Genomic DNA, 20,665 nt, shown 5'->3' with positions numbered 1-20,665 from the left:
TAAACCAAGGTTACATTTAAGTCTTAATCAAATTAACGTTTTGTTTTCAGCCTCTAATTTGTATATTGAGATTGGATTTTCACAAATACAATTTGACCATTATAAGTCTTTTTTTATACAAATTAAATTAAAAATATATTAATTTTATTTATTGACTAGCAAATTTATGGAAGGTGCTGTAGAAATTTCTCATGAAACCCCTCGCCTATAAATTAATGAAACCATCTATCGCCTTGCTATTGTTTTTTTTAAGAAAATAAAATTATCAGCATTAAAAATAATATATTATGAATCTCAACAATTGTAAATATAATATTGCAAAGACTATACTACAACAATCGTAATAAACAAAATTTATTAGTTCTCACCAGAAGATTGAGAGGTTAGCAAGCGGACTCGCTGATTCAACTCTCAAGGAGAGCTTGCACAAATTAAGGGAAGACCGCGGTCTCAGTTCGCATATATACTCAAGGAGCTCGCAGAAGGGAGACCTAGTGGTTTGGCAAGCAACCCAGAGTAAAATACGTGCCCAACATGCCTGAAGTCCGCTCAGAACGTCAATCCTAAGAATAGTAGGGTCGAGTCATGAATGGAGTCATGTCGTGAATAGTAATAATATATATAAATACCTAAATATTCTCATTAATAAGATACAAGACAAAATTACTTAACAAGATTAATATGATATATATTGAATTGGTTCAAAAATTAATATATATGGCAAATACAATTATATCGATAAATTTAACACGATGAATTATTAAAATATTATTAATAGTAGAAATGACCCCAAAAAATCAATTCATATATTTAGAGTCGATAGAATCATATATATACCTTTATAAGTGTTACAAATATATGAATTTTAAAGTGTTGACAACAACCTACAATTAAATGAATTAATAAAATTTAAGTCTAAATAAATCTTAAAAGTCAATGCAAAATAAAGAGGATTTAGCAACTTCCTTTGCAAAATAAAGAGGATTTAGCAACTTCCTTTTGTCATTATGCATATAATAGCGATTCACAACTATAATAATAATAATAATAATAATAATAATAATAATAATAATAATAATAATAATAATAATAATAATAACCTCTTCAATTTCTATCAATTTCGATATTAGTAAATTAATTGCTCTAAAAAATTTGAAGCAATTGAATCACTCTTCAATTTGTGAGAAGGATTTATTTTTCAATTTTGAAATTGAGACTCAAATATCTTTTTCACAGAAAAAAATTAAATTTGTAAAATTCACAAACAACAAACTCATGGCTAATCTCTAGGAGCTCTTATTTAAATCATAAAACAATTATACGTTACTAAATGCACTTAAACCAAATCAAGCAGAAGCAACGGGCATGCAACGTAGTTCAAACAACCTTCCATTCTCACCAACCCACCAATCCGGTGAAAACCTGTACTCTTCCTTCACACGGTCTAAATATTTCTTCACAAGTTGTAGGTCATAATCCAGTTCACTGACCAGCGTAGTATCCTCTATGTTTTCGATAGCAACACCATGCATATATACGTCCATATTGTGAGAGCTATCAACTTTATTCAATCATATCCGTCGATAATTATTAGTTGTTCAGTTTCATGTTCATCTTCATTTACAGCATTAGATTGCCAAAAGGCCACTTTTCCTGTAAGTATTCCGACACTGAAGTGTTAACAATCAACAGGTTCCCCACATCGGTGTATAGTAATTTGGTTAAAAGTGTAGGAATTGGATCTGTTTCGTTTTTTATACGAAAGGGATAAAGGTGGTCGGCACCAAGCGAGTTGAATAATTGTGCGAAACCGGTGTTTCCGACACGAGGACACCACCAAGGCTGTCACCATGAACGGCACCTTGCTTGTGGTGGGCTTGTTGTATCCATTCGCAACTATGTCCATTGCAGTCAATGTTGCTAGTGCTCCGCCTAAACGCTGTTAGGTTATGCTTATTTCTTCATGTTTGTCCTTGTTTACAAGTTCCTTTACAGCATCTAAGACCTGGGGAAAGGCAACAAGAAATTAATTGAGAGGTGAGAAACTTTTCAATCCTCTAAAAAAAAATTAAAATAATTTAATCCCTATCAATTTTAAAAGTGAGTAACTAACGATAATTAATCACAATATTTTCCATCACTTGTATATAATTTTAATTGGTATAATAACAAATTTAGCCTTTAAAATTTACACATCCTATTAATTTAGTTTTGATTTAAGAAATTTAGCCCATAACATTTGTGTAAATGTGTAAATGATGAGGCTAAATTTATTGAATTTTAGAATCAAAACCAAATTGACAATATTTATAAATATCCATAGCTAAATTTATTATTATACTAATCAAAATTATATACAACTGGTAAAAACATTAATATCGTGATTAATTATTTTTAGCTGCTCACTTTTAAAATTGACCAGGATTAAATTGCTTGAATTTTTTTTAGATCAATTTACTTAATATCGATATTTAGAAGGACTGCAAAGATACTTCTACCAAAAAGAGACCGAACTTCAAACTTTGGACATATATTGTTGCGAGAAACAACCACAAACTTGAACAAGGTAAAAGTACCATAGAGGCCCTTGTAGTAGAAATAAGATTACATTTTGCCCCTTCTACTCAGAAAATGAATAAATTAATCTCTATATTTTAGATTAGAGAGGAAACCAATCCTTCTATAAAAATTTCAATTAATTTTTATTGTTGAAAACTAATCCAACTTAATATTTATGATTATTTCGTCAAGCATAATCAATACACATAGATGAAATTTTTAATAAAAAATGAATAAATGCTTTTTGATATAATTTACATCACATAATTTTTCTATTTTTTAGTGATAGGTTAGATGCACCACTGAACAGTGGTAAATACAGTGTCACAGGCAAAACTTACCTGCTCTCTGGCACTAGTTTTGGTATAAGTAGAATCCGGTTTAGTCCCGGTATAAAGCGAGAGGAAGCCACCGTGAAATTTAACATTATCGGCGCCGGCAATCGGGAAGAGGTCCGAAGGTGTTTGTTGCAGAAACTTCATATCATTGAACCATTCTGTGCCTGTTTTGGCCCCTCTCCAAGCAACCAAAACATCCCTCCGGCCAAGTACACGCTTCCCTTCATCGGTGCTCATCGCCACATATCCGATCCATGCCGACGAAACATAAATGAAGGGAGTCCCCTCGTAGTTGTACGGGTTTCCTTTTACGAGACAAGCCTTGGAGGAAAACTCTTGTTTCGAGGTGCTCGGTTCGTGGGTGTTAGGGTCAAGCAGGTCTCTGGCAGCTGCAGTCCTTTGACCGTAGTGAATTATATAGCGGCGGAGTTCAGTGTCTAGTGGGTGTAGTAGACCCCCCCCCAAGTTGTTGTACCCACTGAGTTCTCTCCAACGAGTTGCTATGGAGCTGGCCATGGTTGGGTTTAGATAATCTCTCATTTTTTATAAGCCCCAAATATTCTTACCAACTTCCTATTTATATTTTTGGCTCTGTGAGAAATTTCACCATTTGAATGTTTTGTCAAAATAGTTTTAATTGTATTTTTTTTAATTTTTTTTGCCATCAACTTTTGTTTTTTAATCATCTTTTTAACAAATTTAATAAAAGTATAGTTAAAAATTTAATGGGAGTATATTTTAATGAGATGTAATTTATTACTTAGATAAATCCACTAAAATAATTACATGTGAAAAATAAATAAATAATACATTAAATTTAAAAACTCTTAATTTAAAGAAAGTAAATGTAATTAAACAAGCGTATGAAAGATTGAAACTTTTTGAATGAAAAGAAAAATTGAAACCTTGAATTCATTCATTACATTTATTAGAAAAAGCGGATTGACTCATTAAATTAGTTGGAAAAAGTAAATTGGAAAAAAAAAACCAAAGGTTGGTGGCCAAAAATAGTTTAAAAATACAATTAGGGTCATTTTGATAAAACATGCAAAACATTAATAGCCAAATTTATCATTAAGCCTTTTTTTTTTTAATAGTAAACCATATTTAATTTCAAAAAAGTTACAAAATGATCATCGTATTATTCATTTAAGTCATTGAACGATTCAAAAGTTTTTATTTAAGTGATAATTAGAGTATCTTGACAAGATGAATTGAGTGATAGTTAAAATTCTTGTCAGATACTCGTTTGACATAAATTTAAACTGTGTTACCTCTTCCTCTCGTTTGTGGTCTAGGACAAGGTTAGAGATAGGGTCAAGATGCTTTAATCTCTTTAAAATTTTAAATATATATATAAATTAATGCGTGACAAAATTACATTTTAATCCCTAATAAAATATTAAAATTACAAGCTCTCAAAGGAAAATTTACATTCCAACTTTAATAAACAATTATAATTCAATTTAATCCTCAATTTATTGACTTCCCTAGTTGTAGCAATCGCTCCTAAGAATATAGTATATGATATACATCAGGTCAACAAGTAGGAGTTGATCATTAGATAACATAATTTAAATGAAAAGGGATAGCGTATAAGCTTCGTTTACAAACGACAAACCCTTAGCTAATATCTAAGGGCCTTTATTTATATCACAAATATATATAGAAGCGTATAAGCTTCATTTACAAACAACAAACCCTTAGCTAATCTCTAAGGGCCTTTATTTATATCTTATATATTTATTATTTAAAACCCTTAGCTAATATCTAAGGGACTTTATTTATATCATAAATACCCTTCATGTTTTTCATCAAAACTCAACCTTAACCCTCCATCGTCCATTATCCATTTGTTCCATTTTCTTCCGATTCTCACCAACCCACCATTCCGGTGGAATTTTGTAGTCTTCCTTCACACGATCTAAATATTTATTCACGAGTGGTAAATCATAATCCAATTCATCCGCCGGTAAATCTTCTGCGATGCTTTCGATCGCAACACCATGCATATACACATCCATATTGTGACAACTAAATAAATTGCTTATCAATCTGCCGATAGGTATCATTTGTGGAGCTTCATGGTCATCTTCATTTACCAAGCTTAGATCGATACCTACTTCATCTCCATTTCCATCAGGTAAAGCATCACCAGTGTAGCCAAAATGCCTACTCTTTAAGTACTTTGACACATAGGTGTTAACTTTCAACACGTGTCCGACATCGGAGAACAGTGATTTGGTTAAAAGTTTTGGAACGGGGTCTTTTTTGTTTTTCATACGAAGGAGACGAAGGTTCTTGTCCCTAAGCGAATCAAATAATTGTTTGAAACCATTGTTTCCAACACGAGGACAACCAAACACGAAGGCGGTCACCATGAACGGCGCCTTGCTTGCGGTGGGCTTGTTGTATTCATTGGCAACTATGTCCATTGCGGTCAATGTTGCTAGTGCTCCGCCTAAGCTAAACCCTGTTACGGTTATGCTTAATTCTTCATGTTTGTACTTGTTCACTAGTTTCTTTACGGCAGCTACGACCTGCCGAAGGACAAGAAATGTATCAAGACTTTTGAATTAATTGAGTTAGTCAGTCTTTATATTATTGTAACTCAAATTTAAAATTTTTTTCAAATCAAATAAAGTTAAAGCTCCGTTTGTTTCACTAAAATGATTTTTGGAAAATAATTTATTTTTTAAAAATTTAATATTTTTAGTGATTGGATGAATCTGTGTAAAATATTTATGTTGTTTGGTAAATTTCTTAAAAATATTTCATAAAAGTTGTTTTCAATGAAACAAACATACATTTGAGGTTTTATTTTATTTTTCATTGTTTAATTGAATTTATTTTTATTTATAATTTTATATATTACATTGTTTTTGCGTATATTAAAAATATTATGTTAAATTCAGGTTTATTATAACGTCATTTTTAAATTACATAACTAACAAGTGAGTATTTTTTATTTAATAATGTGACATCAACAAAATTGACAATAAAAGTAACGATGTTAACAATTAGACTTGATTTTTAAATTTAAAAGTAAAGAGACTAAATTCTTGAAAATAAAAGTACAAAGACTAAATCACAAATCTATGAAGTGTACATAGGCTTATGACATATTTTAACATTTATACTACAAAAATTTATTATTAATGTATTTTTAATTTTAATAAATATTTATTATTAAAATATTAATATTGAATGTTTTCAATAATATATGAATAATATTATTTAAAACTATTATTTTTAAAATAAAATTGAAATATTAAATAATTTATTAAAATAGTAATTTATATTTATTATATTAGTAATTTATTATATGACTAAATATAAATAATTAATTTTGTATGTTTAATAATATTGAAAAAGTATAATATTTTAAATAATTTAAAAATAAAAATAAAATTGATTATCAATATAATAATATTAAGCTTGATTTAAGTTAATTTTTTATAAAATAAAATTATTTATAGAGGAGCTCTTTCCAAAAAATGACTTACGCTTTTCAAAAGGTAAATCATTTTATAGAAAAAATGGCTTATTTTACATTGACTTGTAAGTCATTTTCCGTTGATCAAGCTCTTTTCTGTGAAACAAACACAAGAAAATGCAGAAAATATTTTCAATAAAACTTTTTATATGTAAATAAACGGACCCTAATTTAAATAAATTTATTGAATTATAAATTTAAAAGTCAAACTAAAACTTCATTTATAATATGATTGAATTCCATGACAATCAAATCGGTTAGATCACCGGTTCCCTATTTAATTGGTTCGACTATTTATTCAACAACAATTAAATAAAAAATTTTAAAAATATAAAGAATAATAAAAAATTATAAATTTATAAATCGGTTTAACTTGTTTAACCACTAAATTTTTTGTCTCAGATTTCAATTTTTTTTATCAATTCACAAGCGACTTGATCTATATTTGATTTTATGTCACTGATTGAACCGTTCAATTGGCCAATTTGTAGTGGCGAAGTCGAGAGATTATAAATATATAAATTATTAAAATAATAAAATTATATTTTTATTAGTTTAAAATATACAATTTAAATCTAACCCTAAAAAAATTTCTAACTTCACTCTAATCAATTTGTCCGGTTGTTAACATCACTAATTCTAAGGTAGGGCACATTAATTTGAAAATATATGTATTTGAAAAGTTTTTGAAAGTAAAATGAAAAAATAAATAGTTTAGTATAATAATTCGATTTGACAATTTCTTGTTAAAATAAATAAAATTGAGAAGTTTTTAAAATTTTAAATTTTTTATTGTAGTTGTAAAAATTAGAATTTGAAAAAGAACATCGATATTTTGGACAATTACCTGCTCTCTAGCACTAGTCTTGCTATGTGTAGAATCCGGTACCGTCCCAATATAAAGCGAGTGGAAACCACCATGCACTAAAGCATTGTATTCAGCGGCAGTCGGAAACAAGTCAGAAGGTGATACTCGGCAAAACAATACATCACTGACCCATTCTGATAGCGTTCTGCTCCCTCTCCAAGCAACCAAAACATCCCTCCGGCCCAGTTCTTCCTTCGCTTCATCGGTGCTCACCGCCACATATCCGATCCATGCCGACGCAACATCATCCGAGCCAGCATAAATGAAGTTAGTGACCTCGTAGTTGTAGGGGTTTCCATTTATGAGACAAGCTTCGGTGAAAAACCTTTCTTTCGAGGTTTTAGGACCGCAAGTGTTAGGGTCGAAGAGGTCTCCGGCAGCTGAAGTCATTTGACCGTAGTGAATTATATACTGACGGAGATCAGTGTTTAATGGCCGTAGTAGACGCGCCCATTCGTTCTCCCTACTGAGTTCTCTCCAATGAGTTGCTATGGATCTGGTCATCACTCTTTTCTTCTCTGTTTTTTTACTTATTTTCTATATGCTACTGAGTACTCTCCAACGAGTTGCAATGGAGTTGGACATGGTTGGGTGCTTTATATAGAGCACATCCCTCGGATCTCATACCAACCGTGCAATTGAGTTCACATCATGTAAAACCAATATATATATATATATATATTAATTATAACTATTAAACATAAAAAATATTTAATTTTAAATCTAAAACTCCAAATATTAACAAAAAGAAATTATAATTAATAGTTAATCATGTTTAAAAAAATTAATAGTAGCATTTTTAATTTTTATTTTATATGTCATTTATTATTAATTAATTATGCATTATATATTAATTTTTAATTTAATACTCCAACTTTTTATTTTTTATTTTGTAGCTATGTTAAATTTATGATACATTGTTGTTAAAATTAATGTCGACAATGGTTGTAGAACGATTGCAAAATAATAAGAAAAAAATAAGAACACACAAATTTATGTGGAAAACTCTTTTGGAAAAAAACCACGGATAGAGGATGAGAAATTCACTAATGTTGAAAATAAATAATATAATAGGAGTTTTAATTGCATCTATTTAAAGGTTAAAAAACTCTATTCAAATTAATGTCAAATAGAAGTGTAGTTCAATACAGATTAAACTCGTTTTGCCTCTGTATTTTTTCTTTACCAAGTCACTGGATTCGGGTCACACAACTCTAATAATCTCCACTTTGACTCGAATTCTCAACAAATAAGTTCTCCTCTTTCACGAAACCCCTTAAAGAGTATTCTTCTACAGTGAACATGAACCAAGTCTAAGCAATGCTCAAACTTGGTTATAGGAAGTGACTTAGTCATCATATTCGCAGGATTATCATGAGTACTAACTTTGTTCACAATGATATCACCACGAGTAATAATATCACACACAAAATGATACTGAACACCGATGTGTTTCATCCTCTCAAGAAACATTTGATCTTTAGTAAGGAAGATGGTACTCTGACTATCACAAAACACTGTATTGATTTGAAGGTCTTTACTGAGTTCACCAAAGAGTCCCTTTAACCAAATAAATTTTTTACAAGCCTCAGTAATCACTATGTACTTAACTTCAGTACTTGAAAAAGCAACTGTAGTCTGCAAAGTGACTTTCCAACTTATGGTGCAACCCCCAATAGTAAAGACATACTCTGTGTGAGACCTTCATTTATCAAGGTCTTTAGCAAAATCATAATCAAAATACCCAATGACTCCATTTCTAATTCATCAATAGTACCTCGTAAGTATTTGAAAATCCACTAAACTACTTTTCAATGTTATTTACTAGGATTCGCCACGTATCTACTAACTACATTAACTATATATGATAAATCTGGTTATGAGCAAACCATAGCATACATGAGACATCCTATTACACTAGAATATAGAACACATGACATGTAGTCAATCTCATCATCTAATTGCGGAGACAAAGCAGGTGAAAGTCTAAAGTGAGTGCTAATGGAGTACTAACAGGCTTGGCACTCTGTATGCTAAACCTGCAAAAACTTTCTCAATGTACCTTTTCTGACTAAGCTGGGTTTTGACATTTCTTATCTCTCATTTACCTTTGGCTGCTATCAATATGTCACAACATAAAATAGTAGATATACAGATGAATCATCACTATTTTTATTAAAATAAACACAACTGTCAAAACTGTTTCTTTTGAAATCATGAGTAGTCATAAATGAATCAAACCTCTTGTGTTACTGCCTAGGTGACTGTTTTAGGCTATAAAGAGACTTCTTCAGTCAGCAAACATAGTCCTCCTTTTCTGAGGCTATCAAACCCTCTAGTTGTTGCATGTAAATATCTTCTCTATGCAAGAATGTTGTCTTCACATCTGATTACTCAAGCCCCACATCATACACGGCCACAATACCAAGTAAGGCTCGAATCGAACCATGCTTAACAATTGGAGGAAACACATCTGTGAAGTCTACACCTGGAATCTGACTGTAACCTTTTGCAACCAGCCTTGCTTTATACATGGGTTTTTCAACTCTTGGAGTCCCTTCTTTCTTCTTGAACACCCATTTATAACGAATAGCCTTTTTACCCTTAGGAAGCTTCACTAGGTCTCATGTTCTATTCTTACGGAGTGATTTCATCTCTTTTTGCACGGCAATCATCCATTTTTATGAATCTTCATAGCTAATTGCATCGGAATAAGTAGATGACTCTTAATTTGCATTATATATCTTCAACTACATTTAAAGCATAAGTAACTAGATCAGCCTCGGCGAACCTCTTTGGAGGTTTAATTTCTCTTCTAAGTCTATTCTTGGTAATATAATATTGTGGTGTTGACTGTGGTGAAGAAGCAACTCTACTATGAGTTTCTGTACTAACCTGAGGTGTAGATTCTGTTATAGATCCTAGATCAATTTGAAGCTCCATCTGCTTCACATGTTTGTTTGATCTCTATAGATATTTATCAGAAGAGTCTTTAATAGGTAAGTGAGCCAGCATACCAGTTTCATCAAAATTAACATATCTGCTAATCACAACTTTCCTAATTTCAAGACATCATAACTTATACCCTTTAACACCAACCTTATATCCAAGAAAAACACACTTAATAGATCTAGGTTTCAATTTACCATTATCAACATGAGCATACGTAGGACATCTAAAAATCTTCAAATCAAAATTAAGAGTGGGAGTACCAAACCATACCTTTTGTGGAGTCTTTTTCTCAATGGTAATGGACAGAGACCAGTTAATCAGAAAACATGCAATAGAGGTCATTTCAACCAGTTTTGGTAAACAAGCATTTGACAATATATATCGAACCTTTTCCATTATTTTTCTATTCATTCATTCTGAAACGGCGTTTTGTTATGAAGTATGGAGAACTATCAAGTATCTCACGATCCCTTTTGATTTGCACAATTCACTAAACTCATCAGAGCATAATTCCAAGTCATTATTTGTGTGGAAGTGTTTTATCTGTTTTCCCGTCTATTTCTCGATCATAGTCTTCCAATCATTAAACATGGGTAACATATCACTTTTCTGCTTCAAGAAGAATGCCCAAACTTTTCTGGAAAAATTGTCAATGATTGTCAGCATATAATTAGTGTCACCCCTTGAAGGCACTCTGGAAAAATTCTCTGTTTTTTACTTGTTTTCTATATGCTACTGAGTTCTCTTGAACAAGTTGCAATGGAGTCGGACATGGTTGCGTGCTTTATATAGAGTAAATCTCTCAGATAAGCCGAAAGTGCTCATACCAACTTTACAATTGAGTTCACATCATGTAAAACAAAAAATAAAATTAATTATAATTATTAAACCTCAACAAATATAAATTATTAAATTTAAAATCTAAAGGTAGGTTTGGATGAGGGGTTTAGTTGTGGTTAATGTAAAAACATCGGTAGTAATGATATTAGATATCTTTATGTGAGTATTGTTACGTGAGACAAAAAGTAAACTAAACACACCACACCGCACCCAATCGCCCATTCAAACTCAAAATAAAACTTGATTGACTAAAAAATTATAATTAATAATTAACTTCAATATTTTTATTTTATACCAATAATGATATATCATTTTATTATTAATTAATAATATATTTTATATTAATTTTTGAATTTAATATTCAAATTTTATTTTTATTTTGTAACTATGTTAAATTTATGATAGGTTGTATTACGAGATTATGCCAAATGAAAACAATTATATTATTATTTGAAAATTAAAAATTAGAAAAAATATTTAAAAGTTTATAAAAATTATAAGGAAAAAAGTAAATATATATTAAAAAATAAAAAATTCTAAATAGAATCCAAACATAGTAAGATCTAAGCCGGATAAATCTAAAATAATGTCTACACGTTAATTGTGTAAGGTAAAATTGAAACTCAGATTTTCAAAGTTCGAACCTTAACTTTTACCAATTGTGTAAAAACTTTATCGATAGTCACTTAAAATTTTCTTGGATAAAATAATTTAACCTAATAAAAATACATTATTTAAATCAATGTTACATTTAAGTTAAATTATAATTTTACCGTTATAAGTTTTTTATACAAATTAAATTAAAAATATATTGACTAGCAAATTTACGGAAGGTGCTGTAGAAATTTCTTATGAAGCCCCCACATGAAACCATTTATTTCCTTGCTACCATTTATTTTATGAAAATAAAATTATCAACATTAGATATACCTTATGAATCTAAACAAGTGCAAAGAATATACAAATATAATGATAATTACAAGTGTTCATAGGTCAAGTCGAGTCAAGCCTAATCATAATATTAATATACTTTATACTTGTCTAAACTTAGCCCAACCCAAAATATGGGTCTAAAATTTTACACAAACACATCGATATTTGCAAAAGACTTAACTCCAGCCCATTTTAGGCTCTCCCATATTATTTTTGAATTTTTTAAAAATATTTATATTTTATTTTAAAATTTAATAATTTTATATTTTTTATTTATTGAAATTTTTATATAGTCATATTAATATTATTTTAATATTTATATTAGAGTGGTATTATATATATACAATAGGTTTATTTTTTTAATGTGTTCTAAATTACATAATATATAAAAATAACATAATATAAAGTATTATAAACTTAAAATTGGGTTAGGCCAAGCTCGGGGCTTGAACGTTCAAGCCCGAGCCCGGCCCAACCCATATTTTAAATGGGCCTTTTTTTTGCCTAAGTCCATCTTTTGAGCCTAATATTTTTGCCCAAACCCTCCCAAATTTCGGGCGGGCCTTCGAGTCTGGACAGGTACCCCAATCCATGAACAAGTCTAATGATAACAAACAAAATTTATTTTATATAAATGCAACTCTAACTCCAAACAATTTTATTCTTCACCAAATATTGAATTAACCGAACAAGTACTTGATGTTAGGCATATTTAAAGGCGAACCCCAATGATAACAAAATTCAACAGGTATTTTAATATATATTTTAAGACATATTTTGTTATATCTGTAAAATTAGAGTAGTTTTACATTTTTTTTTGTATTTTATGCATTTAATCATCATATTTCACATTCCATTTATATAGATTATGTATGTCAAAAGTGACGTAAATTTAAAACTTCAAACCTTTTATTTTATATAAAAAAACTTTCAACCATTCAATAAGCATTAATGGATAGAATGTTTTAGATCGATATGATACATATATATATTGAATTAGTTCGAAAATTTATATGCATGACAAGTACAATTATATCGATAAATTCAATAGAGATGCATCGTTTAAATATTATTAAAGTTGGTAGACTTATATATATATATATATATGATATACCTTTTATATCTTTTAAAAACATATATTAATTTTGTCCAAATCCATTTTTGAATTTATATTTTTATCCAAATACTCACACTTTTTAAGTGGGTCTTTAAACCTAAACAGACGATTAAACTCATGATCAGGTATAAGCTAACCCCAATGATAATAAAGCTCAAAAAGTATTTTAATATAGATTTTTAAGATATGTTCCAACTTTGTTGTTATATAAACATGAATTTTGAAACTCAATGCACTATTAAAAGAATTAAAAAATTTTAAATTCAAGTTAAAGTAAATTTTAAAAGTCAAAGTAAATCTTATGGAGTGATTTCATCTCTTATTGTATTGCAATTATCTACTTTCATGAATCTTCACAGTTAATTGCCTCGGAATAAATAAATGGCTCTTGATTTGCATATATATCTTCAACCACATTTAAAGTATAAGCAACTAGACCAGACTTGGCGAACCTCTTTTGAGGTTTAAATCAAGAAATTGAAGTGAATCTTGGAAAGAAGAAATTATAAGAATAGTCCCAAAAAATTCTACAACTTTTGCAAATCAGCCCAAGTAAGTTCATGTAGCTAAATTTTAGTAATCATTGTTATTTTTATGAATTTTATAATGAGTTATACTATATGATTATGATAAAACCATGAATGATGTAAAAATATGAAATTGAAGAAATGATCAAATTGAATGAAACATCGGATTGAGTACTTCTGTCCAGTAACAAACGATGAATTGACGGAAAAAGACCATGGTTGGACCATGGCAACAAGTGATAAGTGATATCTGTATAAGACCATAGATAGGCTATGGCATTGGAAAACAAGTGATAAATGATTTCTGTATAAGACCATAGCTGGACTATGGCTTCGGATTAAAGTGATACAAGTGATCTGTATAAGACCATAGCTGGGCTATGGTATGGAGAAAAGTGATAAGTGCTTCCGTGTAAGACCATATCTGGGATATGGCATCGGTATAATATATGACTCGTGTAAGACCATGGCTGAGTCATGGCTTCGAGAAGTGAAACGTGATCATGTGAAAGTCCATAGTTTTACTATGGCAAAGTGAAGATGAAGTACTCAATTCCGTATAATTTCTTAGTTTGAAAAGAGATGGTAAGTGATAAATGGGCCCAAAAGAAAGAAGTTTAAGTGTGAGTAATATTGAATAATACTAAGTGTATTTGATTTGGTTTGTGAATGTCAGGAGAAATTAGTGAATTGTATATGATATAAATGTTTTACCATACTTGGTAAGTTTACTTTTCAAGCCTATGAACTTACTAAGTTTTCACAAGCTTACTTGTATGTGCTTGATATGCCATATAGATTAACGTGGACACGGAGGATCGGATCATCACCGAAAATCACACTATCCAGACGTTTTTTGGTAGTTTTTGGGTTATTATCTTTTGATTTATATGGCATGTATAAGTATTTGGTTGGATAAAGTTATAGATGGTTATAGTATATAAAATGGATGGCATATATGTATGAAACTTAGTTTAATGGTTAAGTAGTAGTGTGTTAATATAAAGTGTATATTATGGGCATAAATTGGTTGATTGGTTGGTTGTAATTTGTATATAATGGTGTTTAAGTACAGGTAATGGATGGAATGGTGAGAAAAGTGGCCTAAAACTGTCTATTTTCATCCACATGGTTAGACACACGGACATGTGTCTAGGCCGTGTGTGACACACGGTAAGGCACGGGCGTGTGATATGACCGTGTGTCCCCTGCATCCTTAAATATAAAGTCATGATAGTACACGGGTAAAAGACACAGCCGTGTGTTTGGTCGTGTGAAGAACACGGGTTTTAAGCAGGGTCGTGTGTCAAAACCGTGTGAAAATGGCTTAAAAATGGTTAAAAACCAGTTTACTACACGGTCTAGCCACATGGGCGTGTGCCCAAGCCGTGCGCCCCTCTGATACTTAAGAAATTACAAGTTAGAATTCCACATGGGCTGGCCACACGGCCATGGGAGCCCCACGGGCTGGCCACATGGCCATGTCCCAGGCATGGGCGTGTGCCCCTATCTTTAAGGTAAAATTTCCAAAGTTGTCAATTTAGTCCTGAACCACTTCCAAAGCATGTATTGGACCCCGTAGGCCCATATTAGGGACTTTATGGCGAAATTTGAAAAGTTTTAATTTAGAATGAAAATTTATGACTCGGTTTTGTATAAATGTTAGTGTATAAGTCCGTTAATGCTTTGTACCTTATTCCGGTGACGAATACGGGTTAGGGGTGTTACATGTGGTGCTAACTGTTGTGAAGAAGCAACTCTACTATGAGTTTTTGTACTAACCTGAGGTGTAGATTTTGTTATAGATCCTAGATCAATCTAAAGTTTCATCTGCTTCACATGTGTGTTTGATCTCTACCGGTCTTTATTAGAAGAGTCTTTAATAGATAAGTGAGGAAACATAGCATTTTCATAAAAAATAACATCTCTACTAATAACAACTTTCCTAATTTCAAGACATCATAACTCATGTCATTTAACACTAGCCTTATATCCAATAAAAACACATTTAATATATCTAGGTTCCAATTTACCATTATCAACATGAGCATACGTAGGACACACAAAAATCTTCAAATCAGAAAATTTAGTAGGAGTACCAATTCATACCTCTTGTGGAGTCTTTTTCTCAATATCAATGGACAGAGACTAGTTAATCAGAAAATATGCAGTACAAGCCACTTTAGCCTAAAACGACTTCGGTAAACAAGCATTTGACAATATACATCAAACATTTTCTATTAATTTTCTATTCATTCATTCTGAAATGTCGTTTTATTGTGAAGTTTGGAGAACTATCAAGTGTTTCACGATTTCTTTTTATTTGCACAATTCATTAAACTCATCATAACAGAATTCTAAGTCATTATATATACAGAGGTGATTTATTTATTTCCCGTATACTCTCGATCATAGTCTTCCAATAATTAAACGTGGGCAACACATCACTTTTCTGCTTGTAAGAATAATTAAACTTTTTTTGGAAAAATTGTAAATGAATGTCAGCATATAACTAGTGCCACCTCTCGAAAGCACTTTAGATGGTCTCTAGAGATTAGAATGAATATAATCTAGCATTCCCTTCATGTTATGGATTCCTCCGGTGAATCGAATTCTCTTTTGCTTTTCAAAAATATAGTACTCATAAAACTTCAATTTGCTAATTTCTTTTCCATCAAGAAGTCCTCTTGCCTAATTCATCCATGTCATTCTCACTTATATGCCATAGACGCAAATTCCAAAGTCTAGTAACATCATCATTTAACAAGGAAGAGGAAGCGACGATTGTATCACCAGTAATAGTTGAACCCTGCAAAACATATAACTTGGCAGTCTCTCTTTACCCTTTTATCACAACGAGGGAACCCTTGCTAATCTTTAGAACCTCACTTTCAGCTATGAACTTGATCTTTTTGAATCAAGAGTACTCAACGAAATCAAATTTCTTTTTAATTCTAGTACATGTCGTACGTCACTAACTATTTTGACGACTCCATCGAACATATTAATTTTTATCGTGCCAATACATAAAACTCTACATGAAGCATTATTTCCCATCAAAACAACACTTTCAAACATTGTTTCATATGTTGGAAAACAATCCGATTAAGACTCATATGGAAAGTGCAGCCAAAATCGAGAATCCACTCACCACTTACTTTAGAGTTGTCAACAGAAGAAACTAGGAGTTCACAATCCTGTAGTCTTCTACTACATCAACTTCACCTAATTGTTCTAACTGTTTTCCCTTTTAATTTGCAGCCTCCCTTTTGATCTTATTTAGCAACTTGTAGCACTCAGACTTAAAATTTCCTTTTTTTTTGTAGAAATTACAAGTTTTACCTCTATTTGAAGATCTCAATCTACCCTTAGATTTATCGTCAGGATTTCATTCTTGTGTCCTCCCATGATTACCACCAGTATTTCGTTTTTGTCTCTCACGAACAATGAGACCCTTTCCTTGAGAGACAGATCCAACCACAAGATGTTTCATCTTGACATACGAGGCTAAGGAATCATATACTTCATCAATTGTGAAAGATTCGCGACTATAAAAAATCGTATCTCTAAAGGTTGAATAAGACAAGGGCAATGAACAAAGCATAATTAACCCTAAATCTTCTTTATCATACTGAACCTTCATGGTCTTTAAGTCCGAGATAATTTCTTTAAACACAGTTAAGTGTTAGACTAAAGACATACCTTCTTTCAAATGATGAGAATAAAGACGCAGCTTCAAATGCAACTTGCTAGTTAGAGTTTTCGATATCCATAGTTGCTCTAGCTTCGTCCATAATGCAACGGCGATCTTCTCTTTCAACATGTCTTAAGAATTTCATTCGATAGATGTAGATGTAATTGTGTTAGAGCCTTTTAATCCTTACGCTACTTCTCTTCAAGCATCAATGTCGAAGGCATCTTATCTAACCCTAGCAGGGCATATTCCAAATCCATCTGCACAAGAATTGTCTGCATCTTTATCTGCCATAATGAGAATTTGGTATTGCGATCCAACAACAAAATATTATACTTCAGTGTTGTAATTACTGTGATCAAGACAAGCAACCCGAAAAGCTTTGATACCAGTTTGTTAAAATTAATGTCGATAATGGCAGTAGAATGATTACAAAGCAATAAGAAAAGAAAAATAAGAACACATAGATTTACATGGAAAATCTTTTCGAGAAAAATCACGGGCAGAGAAGGAGAAATTCACTAATGTTGAAAAAGAATAATACAAGAGGATTTTCAACTATATCTATTTAAAGGTTGAAAAATCCTATTCTAATGAATTAATAGTATAGCTATGGTGAGCAAAGATATCATTCCCACGAGGACTAAAAGTACTAGTAATTGCTGCATTTCTATTATTTAACTGATAAATATGAATGATTGATTAAACTAAAATTAACTAAATTGATTAACTACGAATGCGACAGAATAAGTCAAGAAAATAATCGAATAAACAACCAAGAAGCGAATCAATACCCAGAAAAGAATTCACCTAGATTTCATCTGTCATTATCAATCTAAATTACGCAATTTCTTCACGTAGTATCTTAATCCGTAGAAATTCCTTAATTATGCTAATATCTCTCTTTAAGAATAAGAGAAACTACCTCAGATTGACTAATTGAAATTTCTTTCTAATTAAAACCCCAAGAAACGAAACAATACCGGAAAGAATTCACCTAGATTTCATCTGTCATTATCAATCTAAATTACGCAATTTCTTCACGTAGTATCTTAATCCGTAGAAATTCCTTAATTATGCTAATATCTCTCTTTAAGAATAAGAGAAACTAACTCTAGATTGACTAATTGAAATTTCCTTCCAATTAAAACCCTATTATCGCATTAACTTGATATATGGATTCTCTTATTAGATTTAACTCTAATCCAGTAGATTTATGTCATCCTATTTTTAGGATTGCATGCAACTCCACTCATCTACTTTTAAATAGGGTCTATTTCTTCTCTGATTTAAGCACAACAAATATGGATCAATAGTTTACAAATATTAAACCAAGAATTAAGCACACATAATTGTGAACAAGATCTAAGTATTTATTGCGTAAAATAAAAATAAAAATATGAAATTCATCACAGGGTTCATCTCCCCTATGTATTTAGAAAATTGGTTCATTCTAGCAAATAAAAACATCCAAAATACAGTATAACAACAAGAGACAAAACAACTCATAATAATATTCAAAGAAATCAAAATGGAATCTTCATTCTTGACGGAAATCTGTTTCAAAATTGGCTTTGATGGTGTTTTTTGAGGTGTTTTCTTGAATATTCTCTAACAGCTCACTCTTATCTTCTTATTTTTGTCATATATACATCTTAACATGCTCAAAAAACCTAAAAATCACGTTTTTCCACATGTTTAAAGTGCAAATCACGAAATCGACGGAATGGTCCAACCCATGTGGCTCCTGCAGCTTGATCTAATTTTTCGATTTTCGCTCATTTTGCTCCCAAATGCTCTCTTGAGTATAAAAACATGAATTTAAAAGATTAGGAGAATAAAATTCACGATTTTAATAAAATAATAATCCAAAAACGAATTAAGAATAAGGCTAAAACATGTTACTTTTAACACTTATCAATGTCACATAACTCTAACAATTGTGTTACAAGATTACGACAAATGAAAACAATAATATTATTATTTGAAAACTAAAAATTAGGAAAAATATATATATTTAAAAGTTCATAAAAAAAAATATAAGTAAAAAAATAAAAAAAAATTCTAAACAAAATCCAAACGTAGTAAGATATAAGTCCGAATACATCTAAAACAATGTCTACACGTGATTTATGTAAGGTAAAATTGAAATCCAAATTCTCAAAGTTCGAAACTTTAACTTTTACCAATTGTATAAAAAACTTATCGGTAATCACTTAAATTTTCTCGAATAAAATAACTTGACAAAAAAAAAAAAAACATATTATTCAAACCAATGTTACATTTTTAAGTGTTAATCAAATTAACATTTTGTTTTCAGCATGGATTTTAAGAAATAAAATTGACCATTATAAGTCTTTTTTATACAAATTAAATTAAAAATATATTGACTAGCAAATTCATTAAAGGTGCTGTAGAAATTTCACATGAAACCATCTATTTCCTTGCTACCTTTTATTTTAAGAAAACAAAATTATCAGCATGGATCTCAATAATTGCAAATAATGATAATTGCAAAGAATGATAATAAACAAATATATATGTACTGGCATTCATCCAAACCATTTTATTTATTTCTTTTTTCAGGAAAATATTGAATTAACTGGATTAATTCAATCGTTATATTTTATATTCCATTCATATAGATAATTTATGTCAAAATTATTGTAAATTTAAAATTTTAAATATTTATTTACATAAAAATTTTAATTATAAGTATTAATAAATAAAGTGTTTTAAATCGATACCATACATATATGTATTGGATTGATTCGAAAATTTATATACATGATAAATATAATTATATCGACAAATTCAACACGTTAGATAATTAAAATAAATTATTATTAGTTGTAGAAAGGACCAAAAAGGTTGTTAGAATTATATATATATATATATATATATGAATTTAAAGTGTTGACAACAACGCAAAATTAAAAGAATGAATAAAATTTAAGATCAAAATTAATTTTAAAAGTCAATGCAAAATAAAGAGGTTTTAGTAACAACATTTTTTTGTCGTTATGCATATAATAGCAAATCACAACTACAAAACATTTATTTAATATATATTTTTGTCATTATGGATGCTTCTATTTTCATACTAAAAAATTGAAATAATTTATTCTCTTTTCAATTTTAATATGTAAGAAAGATTAATTTTGAGCATCAATTTCTTATTATTACTTAATTATTTTGAGCATATGATATATCGTTGTAAAGATGTCATAGGGTAAAATATAAAATCATAATTTTTTTATTTAGATCTCCACTTTTACTAATCGAGAATATGCCTCAAAGCTTCCAAAAATCAATATTTTCCAACAATGAGCATAATTTAT

The 20,665-nt window shown here is 30.2% G+C and overlaps 2 protein-coding genes across 2 annotated transcripts; both read right to left on the bottom strand.

The window, feature by feature from the left end:
• Positions 1 to 1,942: 1,942 nt before the first annotated feature.
• On the bottom strand, positions 1,943 to 3,413 carry LOC108478100 (phospholipase A1-IIbeta-like). The gene is made up of 2 exons (XM_017780528.1): positions 2,901 to 3,413; positions 1,943 to 2,005 (listed from the first exon to the last, which is right to left on the bottom strand). The coding sequence occupies exons 1-2, from the start codon at positions 3,411 to 3,413 to the stop codon at positions 1,943 to 1,945; spliced, it is 576 nt and encodes a 191-aa protein (XP_017636017.1).
• Positions 3,414 to 4,711: 1,298 nt separating this feature from the next.
• Positions 4,712 to 7,651, bottom strand: LOC108478091 (phospholipase A1-II 1-like). Its single transcript, XM_017780522.1, has 2 exons — positions 7,241 to 7,651; positions 4,712 to 5,437 (listed from the first exon to the last, which is right to left on the bottom strand). Exons 1-2 carry the CDS (start codon positions 7,649 to 7,651, stop codon positions 4,712 to 4,714), a joined length of 1,137 nt encoding a protein of 378 aa, XP_017636011.1.
• Positions 7,652 to 20,665: the final 13,014 nt, after the last annotated feature.

The sequence above is a fragment of the Gossypium arboreum genome, chromosome 8, assembly GCF_025698485.1.
Source record: "Gossypium arboreum isolate Shixiya-1 chromosome 8, ASM2569848v2, whole genome shotgun sequence".
NCBI classification, from domain to species: domain Eukaryota; kingdom Viridiplantae; phylum Streptophyta; class Magnoliopsida; order Malvales; family Malvaceae; genus Gossypium; species Gossypium arboreum.
The sequence above is the reverse complement of the archived record's forward strand: the minus strand, read 5'-3'. Positions and strand labels throughout refer to the sequence as shown.